Below are 24,807 nucleotides of genomic sequence, written 5' to 3'. Positions count from 1 at the left end.
ACACAATTCAGAGAGATATTCCCAATCCACTTTTCTTGATTGAAAAATTCAGAAATCAAGGCGGGGAAACTAACCTTAATGGTGGCTGACGAGGATACGTGCTTTCAGCACATATATGCGTCTATTTACAATGTTGAGACATTAGGTTTTTAAATTTTTATTTGTTTATAACGAGTCCAAATTCAATCGAGAATAAACTTTTAACTGCTTTTGTTCTACCTAGCCTAAACGTTAGAGTTGGATTGGAATTGACAAAGATGACAATTTTAGAGTTAGAGTTGGATTCATAAACGGAAAAAAACAATAATTGAGATTAATTTTAATTTACCATATTCGGAAATACAACAAACCTCTATTTAAGATAAACGAATACATTAAAGCAAATAAATAAACAAACGAGTACAAAATGGAACTATAATCCACCTAAATTAAAACACCAAATTTAAATTTATTACATGACCTCACGAGAAAACAGTGTCCAGGAGTCCACAGGCACCAAACTGACCAATGTCAAAGAAACCGGGCTGGTCGGTTTCTCTGTTCCGATACTTGTGGAAACGTTGAATAAACAAAACAACACGTAGTTAACCCATAAATAAATAAGAAGGCTATATGATAGTAGAGTTGTGTTTGTGTTGCTTTTTCGGTGGATAGAGAGAAAAACATGGCGGATTTTTGGAATTTACAATTTTATTGCTACTTAGAACATCAAAATACCTGTAGCTGTTCTACAGAAACACAAAATGTCTTAAAACACTACAAACTAATGGCCTAAAATTTTGGAACTGCTACTTTCTTGATTCTCAAGCCAGCTACTGTCTATACTCCTCTTTTTACTTGCATCCGACTGCTGCTCGGACTCCACTTTCGGTTTGCTACCTGCTTCGTTGTCACTGTAAGAGCAGTAAGATTCGGCTGCAGTGTTAATTTCTGCAAGCGAGGGTTTCTCGACATAGACTCTAAGCCTGTCTTCCAGCTCAGTCGAGCAACGGTTTTGGTCATCGACCGGCTCTCCCATTGCATTGATACCTAATCTACCGGTTTCTGTAACTCCTAAGGCTGTTTTTTACCTAGGATCCTCTCCACCAGGAAAAGTGATCTTGATTTCCTTTTTGCCATCAATTCCCGATTCTTGCGGATTATTGTCTCTGACAAGTTCAGTTTCTATTTTGTCAATGACTACAGTTGATTCTCGAAACAAGGTCTTCGTAACCAAAATATAGTTCTGGGAAAACACCATCAAGTTTATCTTTCTTAGCATTTTTTTTCATCGTCCTCCACCGGCGAGAAGCCAAAACACTTGGTCCATGTTTCCACTAAGTTCGAAATACCAGTTATAACCAGCTTTTTAACCTTGAATGAGATGAACAACTAGAGGTAGCATCGATCCAGATGATGAACAAAGAAAAACGTCACAAAAAAAGACATTAGTAACGACGTCTACAGTGTATCGGTTAGGAATTTACGAGTTTAAAATGTTAAATAAAAGAAACAATTTGTGCCTTGAGTACCTCTTCAATAACTATCATAAGGCGTCGACACATTCCTTGACGACGGTAGTTGCTGCAAGTTACAATAAGAGGCATCTCTGCACTGTTACCCCGTGAATCCTAGACCAAATGGCAGAGAAAGACTGACAGTAAACAGAAACGTTCACCAAATAGGTCCCAAGCTGATTAAATTATTAAACTCGGAAAATGTGAGTTTCTTTTTCGAAAATTTAACTCGCTAAATAAGTACGTTCACTTCAAAATATCTTAATAACATATGTTAGTTCCACCTCAAACTATCATAATGCCCTATGTACTAGGATTGGGGTGTAAGTGACACAAAATATTCAACTTTTTATAATTTTTCCATATATGGTAGGTCCCTTGAAGGGTCATACCCTCATATACTGTTCGTACTTAAAAATGACTCCAATGCTTCCTGTTTCTTAAAACAGAGTAGCAAAATCTAGAAAGACTAGACGTTCACTATTCTCACACCATGAAATAGACGCACATATATACAAGAATTCCACGTCAAAACTTGATGTTATATTACATTCTGAAAGAAACAAGGGACAACATGACATGCCGAGTTAAAGAAATAATTGAAATATCAAATAGATCCGTATAACAATATCAAATAACATGACATTCTTCTCTAAGACAAGCCTATAAAATCCAAAAAAAAAATCAAGGCGTGCAAAATTGGACCTGATCATTGGAACAACAACAGGATCACAAATCATAAGCAGTCTTGCAAGCAGGAAATAAAAAATTACAAGCATTGTAGAACAAGACATGTCTAAGCAGCAAGCACATTTTGAAACTGAAATGTATGACTGCAAAGGAGGGAAAAGGAGGAAATGTGGAAATGTAAAAGCCAAGCCCCTAACGTTGAAGATAATTAGATGAAAGGAAATTTTATCATTTAAAAAAAAAAAAAACTGGGTAACTCACCCCCAACTGCACAAGAGTTGGGGTAGCATATCTACCCCTGTTCTTGGATCAACCATGGACTGAAAGCATTCTTCCATGAGAGACAAAGCGACAGCCAATTTTGAGTTGCATTCTGCCTTCAGGGCAAGCCTTTGAGGGGAGTTAACTATTTGATCTTCGTGAATACATTTAAGAGGTGTCCAAGAAATGCCATCAAGAAGGTGATTAATCTTCCCAAGACGATAACTAAGACCTAAGTATAGCTGCAAATACGAGTGAACCATGCATCAGAACTTAAAAGACAGATAACGTGGAAAATGCTAGGCCACATAAGACAAGGCACAAAGCAACCACTTTTTTTTTATAGGAATAGTAGGCCTCACTAAAAACCCCCTTCATGATTAACGGAACTTGAAAGTAGTTCCTTAATCAGCGGAAGGAGGAAAAGAGTGCCCTAGGAGTTCATTAATCTTAAAACATTACAAAGTAATACAAAGTCAAATCTCCCTCCAGAGATAAAAAGCCAAAAAGAACCAGCCCTTAACAGAACATAATACTCAACCAATACCAGCCTTAGCTAGAACATCCGCCTCTATGTTGGCTGTTCTACTAACCCATCTAATAAGACCTTCATAAACACTAAGCTTTTGAATAATTTCCTTAACAACTTGAACATAAACGACAGGACAAGAACCAACATCCTTGACCCAACCAATTGCCACCTTACTATCACTCTCGATAATCAATCTCTCTTTAAATCTGTGGCGAATAGATTCATAATAAAATAACCCCTTTAGGATAGCTTTCAATTCCATCAAAGTTGGAGGTCCCAGACCAGCAGGGTCTTTGAAGGAGCCGAGAATCGAACCAGAATTATCTTTCAGAACACCACCTAAACCACTCCTCTTCCAATCACTAGAAGTAGCCGCATCCACATTAAGTTTAATAAAACCCTCTGGAGGAGGGGACCAAGGAACCTTAGTTGAAATCCGATTAGTATCAGACGAGCAAGAATCCACTAAGGACGGGTCGGCAATAAGAGCATCCTTGGAAATAGAAATCTGAGTTTCCCTAGCTAGAAACCATGAAGCAAGTCTGCACCTAGCTAGATAGAATATTTCTGCTCGATCAAACTTCCCTCCTTCAAACACTATATAATTCCTAGTTTTCCATATTGTCCATAAGACCACTCCAGGGATAAATGACCACATCATAGAGTTGGTCTTTAAGTTAGTCCATGCTACTAGGAATTTTTTTGCATCTTCATGAAAAACAGACTGAAAATTCCAATAACCCATGAATTTAGTCCATATTGGCCAAACAACTGAACATGAAAAAAATAGATGAGATGAAGACTCTTCTTCTAGATTACAAAAAGGACACATAGAATCATTTATGCCCTGAACACCTCTCTTAACCAGAGCTGTCTTCACTGCCAGCTTCTTTAAGATAACTTGCCAAAGAAAAGTCTCCACTCTTGGAGGCAGCAGGCCCCTCCAAACAATAGATTTCCAAAAATTAGCTTCCTCCAAATCAGAAATACCCTAATAATATAGATTGGCACATGATTTAACATTGAAAACCCCTTCTCCATTCCCCTTCCACAACAGTTCATCAACCGCATCAGTAGAAACAGAAAAATCTGAAATAACAGCCATCAAGTTTGACCATTGTTCAAATTCCCAGTCATTCAACTCCCTTCTCAACTGGACGTTCCAAAACCAGCCCCCAGAACTGTAATCCCCAAACTGAAATAATCTTCCAGTTTTGTTCACTGCAATAGAGAATAGTCTAGGGAACATGACCCTCAAAGGATGATCCAATGCCCAATTGTCTTGCCAAAACCGAATATTCCTCCCATTGCCAATTTTGTAGCTATAATTGCTTCTGATACTACAGCCCATCGAATCAGCCTTAAAATGATTATTCACCAAAGATCTCCATATCCAAGAAGATTTAGGAGAAACCTTACTATCAAGCTGCATCAATGAAGAATCCAATTTGTATTTAGTGCAAATCATTTCCCTCCAAACCGCCTTCCTCTCAATAGCAAACCTCCAAGCCCACTTTTCCAATAAAATCCTATTCATCGTATTTAAATTAGGAACTCCCAAGCCTCCTTCAATTTTTGGTTTACAAACGCTGGACCAGCTTACCCAATGGATTTTCTTTCTCCCACCTCCTCCACCCCATAAAAAATTTGACATAATAGAGTTTAGGGTCTTGTATACTGAAGCTGGAACCTTAAATAATGACAAATAGTATATAGGAAGTGAACATAGGACTGATTTAATCAAAACCAGCCTGCCCGCCAGTGACAAAGAAGAGCCTTTCCAGCCTGCTAACCTCTTATTGAAGCTTTGAACCACTGGATCCCACAGAATGTTAGAGTTCCTGTGTGGACCAAGAGGGAGTCCCAAATATTCAGAGGGAAAATAACCCACTGAACATCCAATCGAAGCTGCCCAATCCTTAATTTCCTCTTCCCTTAAATTCACCCCAAACAATTTGCACTTCTTCAAGTTCAACTGAAGTCCAGAAATAATCTCAAACACTCGAAGCACCCTCTTCACATTCAAGATCTGTTTTTTCGACGCACCACAGAATATTATAAGGTCGTCAGCAAATTGTAGATGTGTTAAATTAAAATTCTTCTCCTCATTTCTAATCATCAAACTCGAAAAGAGACCCCCTGAAACAGCTTTAAGTATCAATAAATTCAATAGTTCCCCAACTATATTAAACAACAACGGAGACAAAGAACAGCCTTGACGAAGACCTTTAGCCATTGGGATTTCCTCGGTTGGAACCCCATTCACCAAGACTGAAACAGTTGCTGAAGTGATGCACTTCGAAATCCACCCTATCCATCTAGAACCAAATCCCATTTCCTTCATAATTTTGAACAAAATAAGCCAGTCAAGAGTATCATATGCCTTCTTGAAATCAGCTTTAAAAACACATCCTTTTAAACCATTCTTCTTCCAAAAGTCAATCCCTTCATTGGCTATAAGGGAACAATCCAAGATTTGTCGACCGGGAATAAAAGCGAATTGACATGGACTGATCAAATCTGAAATGCAGCTCCTAAGTCTCCTTGACAGACATTTAGAGAGGATCTTGTACAAACCACCAACTAAGCTAATAGGTCTATAATCGTCCAAACCGCCAATGTTTGAAATTTTCGGAATAAGAGTGATGAAAGTGTGATTTATTCCATGTTCCCAATCCTTCCCCAAGTAAAACTTCTTAAAGAAGATCATAATATCTTCCTTAAGGACCTGCCAAAACCTCTTGAAAAAACCCATATTAAAGCCATCGGGACCCGGAGCTTTGTTACTCCCACAAGACTTCACAACATCCCAAACTTCCTCCTCTGAAAATTCCTGCTCTAAGAACTGATTCTGCTCCAAAGAAAATCTGGAAAAATCCAAATTTAATTCATCAATTTCTAGAGTAGATCGGTTATTGTAGATCTTAAAAAAATAATCCTTCACAATGTCCTTAATAGCAATTGGGTCTTCAACTATTTCTCCTCTAAAATTAAGTGCCACCAGTGCATTCCTCTTCTTCCTAACCGTAGCACAGGTATGGAAGTATTTAGTGTTGCGATCTCCGTCTTCAATCCATTTAGATCTCGAATACTGAAACCAAATCTGCTCTTGGATCTTCTGCAGCTTCCACAACTCTGCTCTACAATTATTCAACTCAGTTAATATCTCACTATCGACAGCACCCTGCTTTTGTTGAATATCAGCCTCTATCTTCGAAATTTTCTTATCTAACTCAGAAATCAAGTCTCCTGGATACTTGTCTCTGTTTCCAGACCACTTTTTAATTGCATGTTTGGCACTCCTTAAAAGACTAAAAGCACCTACCTTCTTCTGACTTTTCTTAGAACTCTGAATAGAAGAAATAACCATATCCTCAAAACCCTCCTCATCCATCAAATAGTTGAACATTCTAAACGGTTTTTGACCCCAGTCCACTCCTTTATTCACAAGAATTATGGCATTGTGATCTGACAATGATCTTGGTAGAAGAGACTGTAAAATGTCCGGAAATAACGCTAGAAATTGACTGTCAACCAAAAAACGATCTAATCTTACAAACGTGGGATTCTCTTGGTTATTACACCAAGTGAACCTTCCCCCATTTATAGGAAGATCAATTAAGCCCGTATGAAGAATGAAGTCATTAAAGATCTCCATTGAGCTCCTACTTTGGCCTCTGCCTATCTTCTCATTTTCTTGTAAATAAACATTGAAGTCCCCTCCCACACAAACGGGAAAATTCTATCCACTAAGAAAACTGCTTAATTCTTCAAAAAAACCAGCTTTCTCTTCCTCCACTGCTGGACCGTATACATTAATGAAACCACAACTGAAGTTTTTATTCCGGAATTTACCAAAGGTAGCTATAAATCTCCTACTAATAAACTGACTCTCCAACTCAAAGATATTGTCATCCCAACAACACAACAGGCCCCCCGCTGATCCAACTGAAGGAGATTCCAAAACTCCTTTAAGCTTATTAATCCCACTTCTCCTAAAGAAAGACCTCTTAAATTTTTCAGTCTTAGTTTCTTGCAACCAAAGGAAAGTAGGATTTAAGCTAGTGACTAAATTCTGAACAGCCCTCTTTTTTTTCATTTTCCCCCAGACCCCTAACATTCCATGAACATATTACTAACTTTGACATCTTCATAAAGGGAACAAGGTACAAACAAAACCCTCAATCAACCAAACCTTGATTAATCCCAATCAAGCCTTTCTCTAGAGCTATGATTTTATCCAAAAATGCTTCTTTCCCTTCCTTAAAAGATACTCCCAAAAGCTTACTAACCTCCCAAGTTTCTACAGCTTCTTTCAATAATCTCGAGAAAGCTGAGGAGGATGCTGTATCAATGCTCACCTGGTCAAGAGCTTCTCGAAACAGGATCCTTCTAGCTCTCCTCTTCCTTCTAATTAACAAACCAGATTTGGGTCTTAAGCATTCACCTTCAGAACAGTAACCTTCAATCTCCCGCTCTACGGTCCCATCCCCAAGACCATTAACAAAGCTAGGAAGAAGACTCCCATCAGCAATGAGCTCTGTTGAAAAACAAATCTGTTTTGCAGTGCTGGAGTCCACATCCAACTTCCTCTGCCCAACCTTGGTGCCACCTATTTCATTCGTAAAGTTCAACAAATCTCCAATACCAATATCTTCTTTCCCTCGACCTGCTATAGACCCTTTTGCAACTGCTCAAACTTCTAGTTTCCAGCACCTCACTCTCAGATGAGAACTTTCTTCTAGAACGGTGTAACTGTATCCCCCTTGAGATGTTTCCTAAATTAGTTGTAACCGGTTCAACCAACCTTAAACTTTCTTCTTCAGCCTCTATTTCTGCATTAACCACCTTCTCTGTAATTGGGCTCTTCTCCAATACTTTAAACGTTTTCCTGTTTTTTCCTGCTAAATTAAGGTTCTCCACAAAATCCCCAAACTTATTAACTATATATGCTGGCCCAGAAATGAAACCCGAAAAATCTTTTGACCCAGACTGCCCAGAGTCTTCAGAATGGGCCTGAGACCCATCAGCCGAATAATGTTGACTTCTAATCCCCAAACCTGCAAACTCACCAACTTTTAAACTCCCAACCTTTTGACTTTCTGGTAGACTACATTTAATACCTTTCCTATCTAAGGGAAGCCTTGCTAGCTGTCTATTCTCACTAACTCCTCCAGAACCACTGAACACACCCTGCTCAATCCAATTGTCCACTGACAGACGATTTTTCCTTGCTGCACATGCCTCCCCTTCCCCATGATCTGACAACAACCTGTCTACATCCTCCTCAGACCTAATTTCTTCAGAAAATGCCTCATCGGAATCCTCCACCGGAAAATTACTGAAAAACGAACTTGAATACTCACTTGCTGATCCAATCTTAATACTTACTTTGAATGATCTTCCATAAGATCCAAGAGTGATCACCTCTGGAACATCAAAGGGGCTTTCCACCCTCAATAAAATTCTTGCCATTGTAAGGTCTTTTCTTTTCCTTATACTCTCATGAATACCTACCACTTTGCCCCATCTCCCAGCCATTTTCTCGAAGAAAGATTCATTACAGCATAACAAAGGAACCCTTATTAATTCTGCCATGCAGAAGGCCATGGGAACTCCGGCCTCATTCAGTAAAGGTTCCACTCGTTCAAACCACTGTTTTAAAACCTCTTCTTTTTTGCTCCATAAATCCAGCATCTCCTCATGGGAATTGAGAACTAAAACGCAAGAGTTCCAAACATAACCCCATCTAGCAATTTGAACATCATAGCCTTCCTTAAATAAGGCATTCCGAATGAACTCAACTTGAAACGAGTATTTGATAATCCCTGTTAACGACCTCTTCACCCAATTGGCACTTTCTGATGGAATATGCATCTCCATAATGTTTTTCTTGACATTCCTCCTTTGGACATCCTCAGACAATAGTTCTTTGTACCCCCTTGTAATCCCATTTGACATCAGAGCATCCCTATAAGTTCTATCGTCCCTTCTACTTCTGATAATATTTTCTCTTTCTCTTGATTTCGAAGAATCTGCATTAATCTGACCAGAAGCCTCGTTTGAAGAAGTAAGCACCACCCTTGACCTTGAACGATCATCCTTAAATCTGGCAGGACTAACTAAGATCTTCCTTCCATCAATCACAACCCCATTTAACTCATCAACATCCCTCCTTAAATCTTCCTCCCTCTTAAAATGAACAAAAGCAAAGGTGGAAAATCTGTACTTAGGATTTCTAATTTGATTGGGAATGAAAACTCTCATAACCGGACCATGGACTAAGAATAATTCCTTAAGAGTATGACGAGAAACCCTCCTACTCAGGTTGTCGATAAACGCCGACCAACACTCAACGGGAACTGACTTTTTTTTAAAATTCTCTCTCTCTACGTTTCTCTCTCTCTCACTCATTTTCTCTCTCTCTCTCTTTATTTTAACTGTGACTCTGAAAGTTATTCAAAAAGAGGCAGAGGATAAGAAAGCTTCCACTTAACAGTTGTAGCTAGAAAATCATGGTCAATATCTGTGCAGAATCTGCTTGCCTTTTAGGTTAATTAAAATAGATCCTTCAAAGCCAAGATCTTTCGTAATGGCAGGATGGAACACTTCAGTTGACATGAATCACATACATTGTCAAGTTCAAAAGCAGAGAAGCAACCTAGCTAAAAATACAACATTTTGTTTGTAAATAATAATAATAAAATAAAAATAAGTAAACAAGACAAGGGGCAGAGCTTCAAAAGATCAATAACCTAGACAATAACAAGACCAGACCAGAGAAATAAACCGTGAAGACAGAAGGTCAACCAGTCACAAAGACATAAACAGTACATATTGCCCTTTTTAATCAATAAAAGCTGCAAAGACAGCATTTATCATGCAGCTTTAAAAGCCAGTTTAATAACTCGATACTCACACCCACTGAAATATTGTTGATTTATTAACTAGATAAACACAAAAACAAGTTACAAAAAGGGTAAAGAGTTGAACTCATGTCAAGAATACAGAAAGCATTTTCTATATGCTAATTCAACAGATTCTTTGCAACATAATCGGAGTCAAGAAGTTTGAATCACAAAATACCTTCTCACAGCTTTGCCCACAAAGCCAAGTGTTAGAAACCTTTTCTTTGAACCAACTTTTATCATTCAAGCATTCCTTATGATCTGTTTACAAACATTGTGATAAATTAGAAAATAAGAAGTGGTAATCACCAGAGAAGCACCATAAACTCACAGACAAAGGCAAACAAATAAACAAAACAAAAACAAATTAATTAAATGGTAAATATGAATGATGTTCATAGCGATTTTTAACGAGGCCTCGTTTCTTATCAAAAAAATGTTCATAGCGATTTAATGTAATTACTATATTAGATCATGGAAGTATATTTACAGATGTTTTTGTGAAACAAAATAGACAAACATTTTCTTTGAACTGAATTTTCTTTGGTGTGCTCTCTGGGAAGACTAAAACAAGAGGAAAAAAAGGGAATAAATTTTCCAAAACAAGAAATATTAGCCTGCCTCACATTAAAAATTCAATGATCTTATTCCCAATGGTAGGATTCCTATATACACATATTGCTTCCCTAAATAACATAATTAAAATTAAAAGAAATTAGGGACGAAATTAGAGAAAGCAAACTCCTAAAATATTGTCCTAAAATAGCTCCTAAACGACTTTCCTAAAATAACTTCAAACAATACTGTCTTCACAAATAGTTTAATCTTTTCTTAGGAAATGGCATGTTTGAAGGTGGTTGTGTGTTTTTTTTGGGGGGGGGGGGATTACATTTGCGTTCACGTTGGGAACATTTGAATGCATCAAACAAACTTGAAGCTTCCTTATCATTAACAAAATTCCCACATATTCAACAAGTGCAATTTGAGCAATACCAATCACCCTCAGGTAGTTTCTGGAAGCAACAATTTGAAGCAAATGAAATAAGTAGAAGTTAAAATAACCACACACAAAAAAAACTATACCAAACCAACTTTCTTGGAAAGAAAGAGGGAAAAGAGGTCGAGTAACCAATACTCACTCCATAATACCAATCAAAAGCAAGTCATAAATACCGAGAGAAAAAATTATGCAACCTTAGAAGAAGGGAACAAGAATCATTTTTCACTAGTATTTACAAGCTAGGTGTAGGTCAGTGCTGGTCCGCTGGAAAAAAAATGAACATTGAGCAAAGGACAAACCTGCATAGACAGGCAAGGGGGATGTAGAAGGGCAGTTGTCACAACAAATCAGTTCACCACCATCTCCACATATACCACAAGAATCATCATTTCAATCATTTTCGTCAGCTTCCACTTTCTGGATCTCATATCTTTTGGACTTGTACTTAGCAAACCATGCTTGTAGCTGACATAAAGTAAAAGGCTTGCCAGATTCCATGTAAAGATTCAAGCAGGGATGGTTAAACTTGAATCCGGCATGAATCTTAAATTCAGAAACTAATAGCACATTGTTGCAACAATTGCAAGTTATTCAATCCCAGGAAACAAAACCATCTTTAACGATAACATCATCCTTAGGGTTCCGATATTGAATGACATCATTCATTGAAATGACCCAGCTAGGATCAACCATGAGAGCACTGTTCTGGATCCTACATTATACAGCTTGATTTCAGTACCATGCTTCCCTCCTTTACCCTTTCCTCTAGGAAGCAACCTGGGACGGCCCCTCTTTCTCTTGGGCTTGGTCTGGGCTCTAAATTTTGGGGCCTTCAGTCTAGATCTGGTAGCACTGAAGCTTAAGTCTTTGTTTCTTATAATTGCAGAAACCAGCAGGTCATCATCTTGAATTTGGCATTTAGTTGATTTCTTCTTTCTACTTTCCGAACCATCATTCTTACCACAAATCTTCTTTAAATTTTGAGCCTTTTTTTTTCCTCATGATGTAAGAAAGGCCCAAGAGATGAGTACTTTTCTAGGCTTCCCTCGGTTTCAAATAATTCTTGGACCTCATTTGAATTTAAGTCAGTCTGGCATGAGTCAATATCTTGTTCATTCATACCAGGAGTAGAAGAAAATAAAACATCACAACGATATACCGTGGTCAATCTTATATCAGATATCTTTCTAGATCTCCTGCATGCCTTCTTCAAAATAGCATCTCGTGCACAATTTTTGTGACGTGTCAAACTTCAGAGCTTTGACGGACTTCTTGAACTGATCTTCACCATCCCCAAACTGAATCAGGCTATCATTAGAGCAGCTTGGATGCATCTAGAGCTCCAGATGTTTTATCATTTTCCTCCAGATAATCAACTGATACATCTCCTGGAATCTCAATAGGAATTTCTGCATTGCACAAAGACATTTGTTTACCAGAGCTTGGAGAAATTGTGTTGCTATCTTGGTGAGGAGAAGCAGATTCAAAACCCTGAAGCATGTCGGTAACATCTCCAGAAGCAACAGGATCAACGCATCTAAAACTACCTAGCTGGCCATAGGTGCTATTTGATCCACACGCATGGGATGAAGCCATATGCAAACCTTTGACCTCGCAACCAAAAGTTTCTAACCTGTTAGTAGTATCTACCAAACACGTAACTTCTTGATCAGCCATATTAGACACATCTTTCGGACAGCTCCACTACTCATTTCACCATAGAATTTTGACAAACTTCCATTTCCAGAGAGCTCGTCAATTTAATTAAAACTCCTCTCGGGAGCTGTCAATGAACTTTCAGCAGCCAGAAAAGAATCACAATAACATATTGGCATCTTTCCCAGAGAACATAAATTTCTCGTAGTACCTCTTTTTCGCTGTGCCAAAACAGTATCATTTTTCTTGTTATTTTCAATAACTAAACTTCTTCCTGCTTTAACCTCACCTCCCTTTCTTAATGAACCAATCTTCCTATTAATAAATACAACAGTTACAAAGGGGTCTAATAGAGTCCAATGTCGAGCCAATGCATTTGAATGTTTGCCTGGTTAACTTCTTTGTCGATATTCAACAATGTCTCTAATAGATCTTACCAGAACTCGATCATATCAGTCTATTTTTACCATCACTTTCCAGCACGTAGTCACATATATTAGCCAACAAAACCTGACCGCAAAAACTCCAAGCTTTAGGGAATTCATGAAATAGTCTCCCATCAGGTGATCTATAAACTGTATCCCAATAACTCCTACTGGGTCTTTTATGCCTCTCTATAGACCAGCCTGCTCCTTTTAGTACATGAAAAGCATGCCTCTACAGAAGACGAGTATCCTTCTTAGACTGGGTTGCCCCAGAAATAACAGAACCGTCCACTCCAAATGATTTACATAAATTGCTTCTTTCCTCAGCACAAAAAGGAGACTCAAACTTCTCCACAGCAGTTGCTGGACTTGAAACAACAAGCATCGAAGCAAAACTCTCCTCAGAGACAGGTGATGCAATAGCTTTACCCAGTACCACTTCTTTTCTTTCACTTGCGTCTGAATCTTGTATTCTGGACTTACTAACATGTATATGTTCCATTTCAACATCCCTGCACATTTCTACAGAAGATTCAACCAAATGGAGTGTAGCTCTCTGACAAGCAGAATTTGTAGATGTTGAGGCCAAGCCAAGAATTATTTCCTTATGCCGCAACGATGCATTCAAAGCCTTTCTCTTTTGTGCTTCATCCATGGAAACTTCACCAGTGGAAAACTTCATTCGCTTGAAACTCACATTCTGGTCCTCTCCCTCTGCCAGAGCAAATCTTTCAGGAAAGCTCCCTGATGCAGAAACCCAGCCACAACTCTCATTTTTTGTATTGGTATCCTCCTTGTATAACATTTTTGAGCTAGATCGGCTTGTTACAGACGAGTTTCCACTGTTAGAACACTGTGATGCTTCTGGATTCTTGCTACTCTCAAAATTAACAGCTCCAGTAACAAGACACCTTTTACTTCTGCTGCCAGTATCATTTCCAACGAGAACTTCCGTAAAATTCTTGTGCTCATCTAGCGACCCCTCAAAACCATCATCACGCAAATCTTCAAAATCTGTACTGAATGACATCTCTGCTAAATGCAGTCTCACTTTGGCCGATCTATATGCCAACAATAAGATCAAGCATTAGATATTTTCTGCCATAACAAATGCTTAACTAACCATAAAACCTAAATGATCTTAAAACATTAAAAATGTAAAATTAAATTTTGAGGGGTATGATGAGATTTGCTAATTCTGCAATAAAGTAGTAGCATAAATGAACATTAAAGTCAATGAAGAAAATCCATAAATACGAAATAAATCAAGCCATAAGTAACCAAGTAGAAAAATCATAAAGAAATATAAAACAGAAGAAACCTAAAAGCATGTTATGGTTTCTATGTTTATGTTCTGCATAAAGGAACCATACAAGACAATAGCAAAGAAAACTGCCATAAGTTTCCTCCATGGAGATATTCAAAATGCACTATAACACATTGAATGATGATCAGTAAACAGAATGTCTAGCTAAAACAGAGCAATAAATAGTAAAGATACTAAAGATGCATGGAAACATAAAACAAACATATGAATGGTGATGGCACTCAATCGATACCATGATCTTTAATTTTCAATAATTTTAATTTTCAACCAATTTGGAATGTGGCAACACTGCATTGGTTATCAGTGTAACATACATATATTCGTCACCAAATTTGTTCAATATGCGAATCAATCCATTGAGGATTCTTAAAGCTTTTCCCAGTATCATACGTGAGTCCTGATAGTTTATTTCATACATAAAGATTTCAATAGTTCAATTTCATTGTTAACTAACATATAGTTCAAACTATACACTCTTTTCGTGAAGCCTCTAAAGCATTTCCCAATCCCCTACCCTCCTATTCTTTCTACTCAAAACAATGAACTAGATATGGAAGATTGAAAAGGCAACAAACTTCTTTCACTCAGAAAATGCCAAATAATTCAATTTGACTCGAAGTTCAACTCCAACCATTGATACTTGGGTGACGTTTCCTCCTTTTTGCACTAGAAATAACAGAAATATTCGATCACTATTGCCATTATTAATTTATTATGCATGCCTACATTATGAAACCGACTAGCCTCCTATTCCAGGTCATGGGGAAACAAGCTGTATATCACAAAGGAAATAGAAAACACAGATAATCAAAATGCTCATACTCTTACTGCAACGAAATCCAAATTCGAACCACAAGCAATATAGAGAAGTACTTGCACTGTGAAGTAGAAAATCAAATGCTCATTCTTAGCATCTTGAGAAATGGACGAAAAATTGAAAATATAGATGAGCATGTATTTAATTTCATGTCATTAGTTCATTACCAAGAATAGCAGAACCCAGTAATGCATCAGTTAAAAGAAACGACAGATGTATTTTTTAATTTCTTTAATGTTTTAGTCAAACTTTTAAATTTTTCATCACAATTTATCAAGCATCAAACATGTATAACCTGGGCATAAAAACAAAACAAGATCGTCAGAAATGCTAAATGAAAATCTGAAATGTTCTAGGACCAAGAAAAGCAAACAAGATTCAGATCAAAACCCAGAACCCAAAAACAGAAAATAAAAATCACATACATTAATCCAATACCAATCGCCCAAACACCCAAAATTTTATCCAAAAGCAAAACCCCAAAAAGAGAGCTCACTCTATAATGCATGTTCTGATCAACATGCAAAAGTAAGCAAACTTTAATGTAGGGTTGAAGAGCTGAGAAACTGAAATATTTTCATCTTAAAAAAAAGGGAGAGAGAATCATAACATAAAGATATTAAGAAAGCAGAAAATCAGGCTTTTTTTTTTTTTTTTTTTTACTTTTTCCTTTGGCTTCATCAGCTTAAAATATAAAGGAAACCCCAAGTTTTAAAACTGGTGAGGCTTTGAAAAAAAACCCGAATAGTGTTCCACTCTGTAACAGATGGCAATGGCAGAGAAAATTACATAAGATTAAAAGAAATTTCCTCCGACTGATCTTTTCTGCCTTGTAATCTATACTTCTCCCTTTCCACTATGCTTTTGTCATTGCTTTTTTATTATATTTTCAGTCACCATTTTAGTTGTATAAAATAAAAATAAACAACCGTTTTAATTAAATAAATAAGATTCACTCACATACATGACATTAATATTTGCAGTTACAATCAAATATACCATCTTTGGGTGATAATGGTAACGAGTGATATTGTAATATTTTCCCCCTTCAAATTCGTTTATTATAAAAACACTCGAATGAATACTTAAACAAATTATAATATTACATGAAAATCCAGTAAGTCAACAATGGCCGAGTCCCCCTCCTGACCGAGTTGGAGACGATAGCAGCGATACATGAAACAGAAGAATTACAGGGCAATAGATAAAGCAACTTCCATCCATGTTTTTCCCTGAACGAAAATTAAATACATTTCTTTTATGGGGATCTCATCTTCAGTTTTAACAGTGGAGATATGAAATTTGTCTAAGAAGACTTGTTTTACAATCAAGAGGTTTTTTAAAAAAGTATTCCTTGAATCCCTGTAGTTTAACAGGTTTCTTCAATACTTTTAAATATGGCTGCAAGAAGAAGAAGAAGAAGAAGAAGAAGAAGAAGAAGAAGAAAAACCCTGTAAAACTGGGCAAAGATCAGAAGTAGTAACGTACCCATTTGAGAACTGAAATGCTACAAAACAATGGAATTTGTTTGTCAGCTACTGTGTAATGGCATCACAAAAGAGTAGAACAGAATTGAAGAATATCCAACAGGCTTTACTGTGATTTTACAAGTACATACTAGTTTCAATAATATCATGGGGAAGCATCAGAAAAACTCTATATCTCAAAAATGAAGAAGAAGATAGTGCAAAGCATCCACTAAAGAAACCATTGAATGAACACATATCATCCATAGGAGTAATAGAAGCTAGTAAATGGGAAATCACCTTCTGTATGATACACCATGCTTTGATTTTGTTTAGAGAAACAAACATTTTTGGAGCTTACTCTTCTAGTCTTGTATTATATGAGAGAAAGGATGATGAGACTGCTAGAATCTTTGCAGAGATTGGTTCTGTTCTTCTGCTTTTGGCTGCTTTGATCTGCTCCGCAAGAGGAACTTCTCTTTGCATTTTCTCTCTCTTTATAAGGTCTATATTCAATTTCTCCAGGGCTTGGACATGCGCTCTGTCTCCTTGAATACTGACTTGACTACTTATGGATTTCTTTTTGAGGATCTAAGGATGGAAGTTATTATCATAGAGAAAATGAGTTAAGCAACCTTGAAAATAAGTGATTTATTATAGGCCAACTACTAACTATAGTTCTATAAGCTCAAGTCCTTTGCAAGCTACATGCCTCTAATTCAATAGGATGACAACAATAAGAACATGGCACATATTCAGGCAATTTTATCCATTCTGTGGGAAACTAGAGAATTACATGTTACTTTCTGAAACAGCCTTATTATTTATGATTGGCCAAAAAATTAAGAGTTATGAACCTATCCACAAAGAACATTAAGCTCCATGCAATGACATCTATGAACAAGCAATAATTGCTACGTTAAAATTTCTGCAGGTTGGAGGGTTCAAATCTAAGTCTTTCTGAGGTTTCTTACCATTTGTAGTCTCTGCTTAAGTTTCCTCCCTTCGGGGTCTGCCACTTTCTCATCTTTCTTTGATTTTTCTTGCTTCTTTCTCTTTAATTCTCTTGATTTTTCTCTCTCTTCTGCTCTTTTCTCCTTGCCATCCTTTCTGCTCTTGCTTTTTCTGCTCTTACCTTTGCTATCTCCTTTCCCTTGGCCTTTTCTGTAGCCCACTGAAGCTGTTCAAGAGCTATTTCTTGTTTTATCTTATCATAGCTATCCCATTCTAGCTCCGCCTGATCACTCCCTCCTTTCCTAGCAGCTTCAGCTATACTTTCCATCCACGATAGAAAGAATATTTCCCCTAACCGTTTCCATTTCAAACGCTTGCCCCAAGCATGCCTCACTGAGGACCCAATTCTTGCCTTGCTTTCCTCACTGCAGGAATTATAATATCCTCTATTTCATGATCTTTAGAAGTAAGGTTTATTGTAAACTGTTCAACCTATTTTGATATAACAAATTTAAGGGTAAAAAGTTTTTGGACTAAATTGAATTTATTAAAAGTTTTTAAAAATAATTCAAAGTCCATAAAACTTGAATTCGAACACAAAACTGTTTTCTAAGCAAGAAGTATCGATATTGTGCTTACAGTATTGATACCACATGAATAGTACCGATATTATTCTTGTAATATCGATACCCAAGGTAAAGAAAGTATCGATATTCTCATGGCAGTACCGATACTGCCCTTTGGTTTTAAATGTGTTCAAATTCCGGTATGCAAAATTGGTATCGATATTGTTCGAGTATCGATACTAGTATCAATACTGCAAACCCTAGTATCGATACTCCCTGTCCAATGGTCATATAACAACTAGTTTTTATTAGAGCAGTATCGATACTCATAGCTCGAGTGGCGATACTCCCTGGTCCGGACATTTTTATTTTGTAGAAAATTAATCACCAACGACTCCAAAACATCCAACGGCTAGAAACGTCCAAAAACACATTCCAACATATATAAACAAGTTGAGGACACTTAAAGAAGGTTACAACACCTATCCAAACAATCCACATCAAGAGAAAAACTCTTTCATTCTTTTTTTTTAGGAAAAGGATCTCGTTAAAAAACCCCTTCTTAACCGTCAAGCAAAGTTCTTTCAATCTTATTTTTTTCCTTCTCTTCTATATAAGTGTTTTTGTGAGCTTAAATTGTAAACTCCTACCTTTTAGAGTTTTTCTTGTTTACATTTCTTTATCCTTTTATAAAAGGGGTTGTAGATCTAGTTTAACCATTGAAAACTACAAAGTTGTAAAAAGTTACTCTTGAGCCTAGAAAAAGAAAAAACAATTAGTGAATTGTTAGAAAATCCTTAGTGTAGAGCTAAGGTAGTGGATGTATACTTAGTTGAAAAGTCGAACCACTATAAATCGTTGTGTAAATTTCCTATACTTTCTCTCCATACTCCCAAATTTTTTATTTGACCAATTTACCCTCTCTCAAAACTTTTTCGGTTGATCAATTGAGCTTCAAAAATCCCAACATAAACTTTAACACTGTTTCAAAGGCATCCAAATTCATCTTTAAAGTTAGAAAAGCTCATTCCAAGTGCTTATGAAGAGAAAATGACTAAGAAAGTTGATATAAACTACAGAAAGGATGCATTTTCAGCCAAGAGTAATTAAAATCATTGACACAGTGATCAAAGCTCATTTCCTGGCAACGTTGTTATATTACAAGATAATATTAAAACATATAAGGCTTAGTGCTGGTCCCATTAAATTTTAATACATCATCTAGATGGCATGTATGCGGTGAAAGTTATAGAAAACATAACTTTAGGCTTTAGCTTTTAGATCTAAGGATTTTGAATACACCACTTAAATTTAAAATGGGGAAACCAATTCCATGTCCAATGCTTAATGAAACTCCAATAGCAAATATTTTTGTTAAGTTCTTCAAATGCAAAATTACCTATGAGTTCGGGGATGTTCAGACATCTTCTCCCTAACCTGGAAAACAAGGGATGGGTAAAATTTCAATGAAATAATAATGAAGATAATAAATGATGATGATTTCACCTTTTTGCTGCCAATAGAAAAACTAGCCTCTATTAAAAATACTACTGCTAGAACCTTCTAAAATTGATGCCTATCAATATCAACTGATAATGCTCGATATAGTGAGAACAACTCTTATTTGTTTGTCAACATATCATGGATGCTTACCCCTATTTCAAGAGTAACCATGCGAAAAATAAAAACATCCCAAAACTGCTTCAATCTTATATGACAATAGCATCACCTTGGGATCATTCAAGGCTTCTATGGTTCGTTGCTTGATTCGTAATCGTGTCTCTGCAAGATACAACATTTAAACAAGGAATTCACTGACCGCATAAAGATTGAAACCAAAGAGATTAAGTTAATTTTAGAGCATTGTTACCAGCACTATGTTTCCGGCCTTTGTTCCACGGCCCCTCCTTTATTCGCCAGCCCTATCTTCCTCCTCCTTTGCTCTTCCTTGAAGTCTCATCATTGGAGTATTCCTGAGAGCTACAGAAAACATATACCTGAGCCTCCTCACCCGAGCTTCGAATTTGTTTCGACTTTATACTATCTTTCGACCAACAGCTGTTGCAACATGAATCTTTCCCCAGTACCCATGGAAGTTGCAAGGCTCTAACAGGTTGAAAACTCAAGGAACATCTAAAGGAATCTGAGGAAATACTTTTTCACAACAAATTGATGGTAGTTTGACAGCAATGTGTTTGGTTGGCAATGCATATAATCCACCACAGAGGAAAGAGGCCACGAAAGGGTATCTGGAACATAAAATCTCCTGATAACTCAAATGAAACAAGGTACCAATAAGACGAGCAAAGTTGATACTGTAACTAAAAAAAAGGAAAACTCTCTATAGCATTTGAAACCAGAATTGCAAAGACCAGCCTTTTTCAAATGGTAAACTGAGACTTAAACAACAGGAAATGCAATATAATTCATTCGTATCGTATCTACAGAGAAGTTGAACTGTTATTGACAGAGAGAGGAACTTACAATCGAAAATTTGACATATGTATGATCGTTAGTCAGAATCGAGATTATGGAGCACTGTTATCGGAAATGTGAATGGATTTTGGCTTTACTGAAGAAATGAGCTTTCAGAGTCGATTTGGGAGGGACAAACAGTTGAATAACAACCAGACGTTGAGGATTGCCTTCTTCCACATTTTTCACCCATGCCTCCGCCCTAAAGAAAATTTTTAGGATAAAGTACAGAAATGGTCCCCTCAACTATCGATTATTACTTTATTAGATTCTTTGACTATTAAAGTTACAAAATGGTCTTATGACTATAGACTGTTGTTTGTTAAGTCCTTCAACTATTAAAAGGTACAAAATAGTCACTCTATATATCATTATATACACTCTTGTCCTTTTTTGTTAAAAATTGACGGTTGTTAAGTTGGACGTTAACATGATGAATGTGATATGATAGTCGTGTAATTCTAAGATCATTTTTTTTCATTTACAATCTGTAGGTTAACGTCCATCTCAAAATATCATTAATTTTTAACTAAAAATGATGAGTTTGGAACATAATGAAGAGTCGAGTGACTATTTTGTAACTTTAATAGTTAATGGATTTAATAAGCAACAATCTATAGTCGGAGGGTAATTTTATAACTTTTAATAGTTGACTACTCTATAGTTAGAGGATCATTTGTGTACTTTACCCATATTTTTAATACCTCATTATAACATTTATTATAAATAAAATACATCTCAATGGATTCGATTATTATTCGATATAAATAAAATATTTTAAAACTATAATTTAATTATTTAATTAAAAATATTATTACAAATATATTATCCTATCATTAAAATTAAATTAAATATCTAATATAATGTACATTAATTACTATTAAATTATCATCTAAGACTTTCGTTTAATGGGTTAATTGGAATTAAAGTTTAAGGGATTAAATCAAACATATCAATAACGTAAGAGATCAAACATATTTAATTTTTAAATCGATTAGACTGAAAACAAAAACGGACTATGTATAATTTACCCTATCAATTATTATTAAATATTTTTAGTAAAAAATATTAAAAAGAGTTTTTTTTTTATATTTTAATCATCGAATTTCACTTTCTTAAGCCGTCTAAATTAACACATTAAATCTTTATTCTCTTCAAAAAAGATATGAGAGTAATTGCAAATTTCCAATTAGTAAATTTTTACCTCATAATATAATATATCTTTTTCATAATAGTCAAAATTTCAAATTATCCCTTAAATAATATAAAAATATAAAAAAGTTTTGCATAAATCAAAGTAACCTCTGTTAGTAAATGAATTGTTATTATTCTTTGAAGAATCAAGTTCGAACATCATAGATATCAGAAGTGTGAATAATCAAATATCGAAAGGTTGAGAGTCTGTTAGTAAATGAATTGTTATTATTCTTTGAAGAATCAAGTTCGAACATCATAGATATCAGAAGTGTGAATAATCAAATATCGAAAGGTTGAGAGTGTTATCTTTAAACAAATACAGTCATATATTTATCTCATATTATTAAAAAATTATATATAAAAGTTTGAAGCATTTTGTTTATTGTTGGGTGATAAATAATTCAGTATTTGATCAACCCTAAAGTAATACTTAAATCTCGTTTATGAAAATTAGAACTCATTTTGTTCACTTTCATCAAAAATAGTAACCACAAAATAAGCAAAGGTTACTACCATTACTAATTATATCAGAACAAAATTCTTCTTCTGCAAACTCAAAAGCCATTATTATTACATATAGCTCAAGTTCAACCAGCAAATATTAAACATAAAATACAAGTAGTCCATCAAAGTACTTCATTGAGGTACAAAACGCATCCTTGATCCCTTAACCTAAAAACCCTTTTTGGTTTTTAAGTTAGGATTCAAAAATAGGTTTTACTTTGGTTCCATTTGAGAGTTCTGTTCGAGGCATCCAAATCTAACCGGATTAAGAATGTCGTTTTATGACTAATGTAGTCATAAAACGACATTTCAATACGACGAGATGCCTCCAATCAGACTCCCAGATGAAAGCCTATGCCTCTTATTACATGAAAAGTCATATCCATAACCACACAAATCACCTAAACTAGCTAGAAATGCAGCAAAGTGTTGCCATGGGGAGTACTGAAAGATCAGTCAGGGAACAAACCAGTGCTCACAGGTTGCCCATGGAAGTCCATTGCATCAGCCAACAGTCCTTGAAACCCTCGAATGCCTCAGCACGTACCCTCATGCAAGGCATCCATTTTGTCGCCAATGGCTTGCAACAATTGCGCTCCAATGCGACGAAGTAAGCTCGAGCAATTTCTTCAAGTGGCACATTGCAAACTCGACCTGAAATGATTTGAAGGGCATCCTTAATGGCATCTCTCCATATCAGCATCTTTTTCTCACTGACTTCATGGAGCTTTAGATCCTCCATCTCTTTGATGTGGCACACAAAAACAAATAGATTTTCCTCTTAATATTCGAGTTCTTCACCGAACTCGAAGCCGAACATCGCCATGAATATTGATGATTCTTTCCACAGTAGGTACCAGAGACAATGGAAAACGGTATCCTACAATCGGTTTTTGCTCCCATTGAAGCAGATCATAAAGTCCGGGAAATCGACATTGCTTGCAACATCTTCATCAATTTTCATAAGAAATTCAGCCATGGTGTTTAAGTTTGCTGGACATTCAGAGAATTCATTGGAATTGTTTCGTCATTAGGAAGCGATCATCCACTAAGTCATCCAGCCCCATACCATTCAACTGAAAAAGTAAGTTGGAATATATTTATCTCAAGATTCTTAACACTAAAATATATTATCAATGTATCAAATATGAACTCGAAGATTATTCGAGTAGAACTTATAGATGCTTTCAAAAGAAGTCATAATTTTCCAGATTTTCAAAGCATAGAAGCAATAACCTCTTCATCATGTCCTAAACCAGAGTCCATTCCAGGTTCATCCTGCAAAATATACGGGGATTTTTATCAGTGTCAATTGTGTGCATGAAACTTTCATTAGAGATATGTACTGTATTCGAATCCGGTGGAAAACAAACCATAACAAATTCTGGAACTTAACTCAAAATGGTAAGATTAATTACCTTGATATCAAGACCAAATGAGTATCTTGACTATTCGCAACAATCAGATCCTCAAGTTCCTTCTGCAAAACATTTGTTCTTCACTACTACTTATTTTGCACAACAAGAACCAAGAAAAAAAAAAGTAGAGCAGAATAGTGAAACTTTATCATCAAAATAGATTCCTTTACCTGGTGATTCTTGCTCCATTTTCGGCTTGCATATTGCCTTTCAATTTTCCTTAATTCCCTTTACAATTCCTTGTTTTCTGTTTCTTTAAAACCAAGTGAACTGCAATTTTATAATGCATCACGGAGCCAATTGATCGTCTCGCCTGTAAATCCAATCTTTTGCAGATCAAAATATTGAAAACCCAGATTAGATTTTTCTTAACAAATTTACAAAAATAAGAGCAAAAGAATTCAGTCAACCTTAAACCTCAATTCTAGAAGAAGAAAAAGCTTGGAATGCAGGAAAAAAGATGAACATACAAAAAACAAACCCAGAAAATCTTTAGAGAGAACAAAGAAAATGAGAAGAAATGATCAAGGAAATTGAATACTTTGCTGATTTACAATCCCGAAGCCAAGCTGCAAAGGAGCTCCTCTATACGCTACTCTTTTTCCACCACAACTGCTTACAAAGTCATCCAAATCAAAAGAACTGTCATGTCTACAACAAATAGTCCAAATTAAAAAAAGCAAACTTTTTTGTTTAACTTGAACCATTCGATTTGATCCCAAGGAGATGATCTAAACCGTTGGATTCTTAGATAATGGGAAAAAGAAAAAGAAAGAAAAGGTACATGCTTTTGTTTAACTTGGTTTAGTGTACTACAGTGTATTTCGATCGCGCGATCAGCCTCGAGTGATCGAACGTTTTGACTCACTTTCGCGTTGCTTACTGCGTAGGTCGGCGGTCGTCCTGTCTGATGTGGAAAGTTTCTTCCTCAATCTCCATTAAAGTATTTTCTGTTGGAATCTCCTTAAAACCAAGAATTATTGGTTTTCAAGGCTTTTTGGAGTGTTATTTTTGCTGTTAGTGCTATGATTTGATGGAGACTGAGCTAAATAATCTTGGAGCTTATTTTTGGCTGCTTTAAAGAACACGCATGAATACGATACGTATATAATATA

The 24,807-nt window shown here is 36.1% G+C and overlaps 1 protein-coding gene, 1 long non-coding RNA gene and 1 pseudogene across 2 annotated transcripts; all 3 read right to left on the bottom strand.

Annotated features, from left to right (window-relative positions):
* Window positions 1-839: 839 nt before the first annotated feature.
* Window positions 840-12,007, bottom strand: LOC120121361 (annotated as a pseudogene).
* A 4,818-nt stretch (window positions 12,008-16,825) lies between these two features.
* LOC120121452 lies at window positions 16,826-19,989 on the bottom strand. Its single transcript, XM_039140805.1, has 5 exons — window positions 19,969-19,989; window positions 19,828-19,880; window positions 19,498-19,535; window positions 17,553-17,957; window positions 16,826-17,169 (listed from the first exon to the last, which is right to left on the bottom strand). The coding sequence occupies exons 3-4, from the start codon at window positions 19,521-19,523 to the stop codon at window positions 17,636-17,638; spliced, it is 348 nt and encodes a 115-aa protein (XP_038996736.1). The 5' UTR covers window positions 19,524-19,535; window positions 19,828-19,880; window positions 19,969-19,989; the 3' UTR covers window positions 16,826-17,169; window positions 17,553-17,635.
* Window positions 19,990-22,356: 2,367 nt separating this feature from the next.
* LOC120121453 lies at window positions 22,357-24,187 on the bottom strand. Its single transcript, XR_005515989.1, has 4 exons — window positions 23,863-24,187; window positions 23,693-23,754; window positions 23,511-23,552; window positions 22,357-23,350 (listed from the first exon to the last, which is right to left on the bottom strand). It is a non-coding gene; the product is annotated as an uncharacterized LOC120121453 (long non-coding RNA).
* Window positions 24,188-24,807: the final 620 nt, after the last annotated feature.

Source organism: Hibiscus syriacus, unplaced genomic scaffold (genome assembly GCF_006381635.1).
Source record: "Hibiscus syriacus cultivar Baekdansim isolate YM2019G1 unplaced genomic scaffold, ASM638163v2 tig00110372_pilon, whole genome shotgun sequence".
Lineage (NCBI taxonomy): Eukaryota > Viridiplantae > Streptophyta > Magnoliopsida > Malvales > Malvaceae > Hibiscus > Hibiscus syriacus.
The sequence above is the reverse complement of the archived record's forward strand: the minus strand, read 5'-3'. Positions and strand labels throughout refer to the sequence as shown.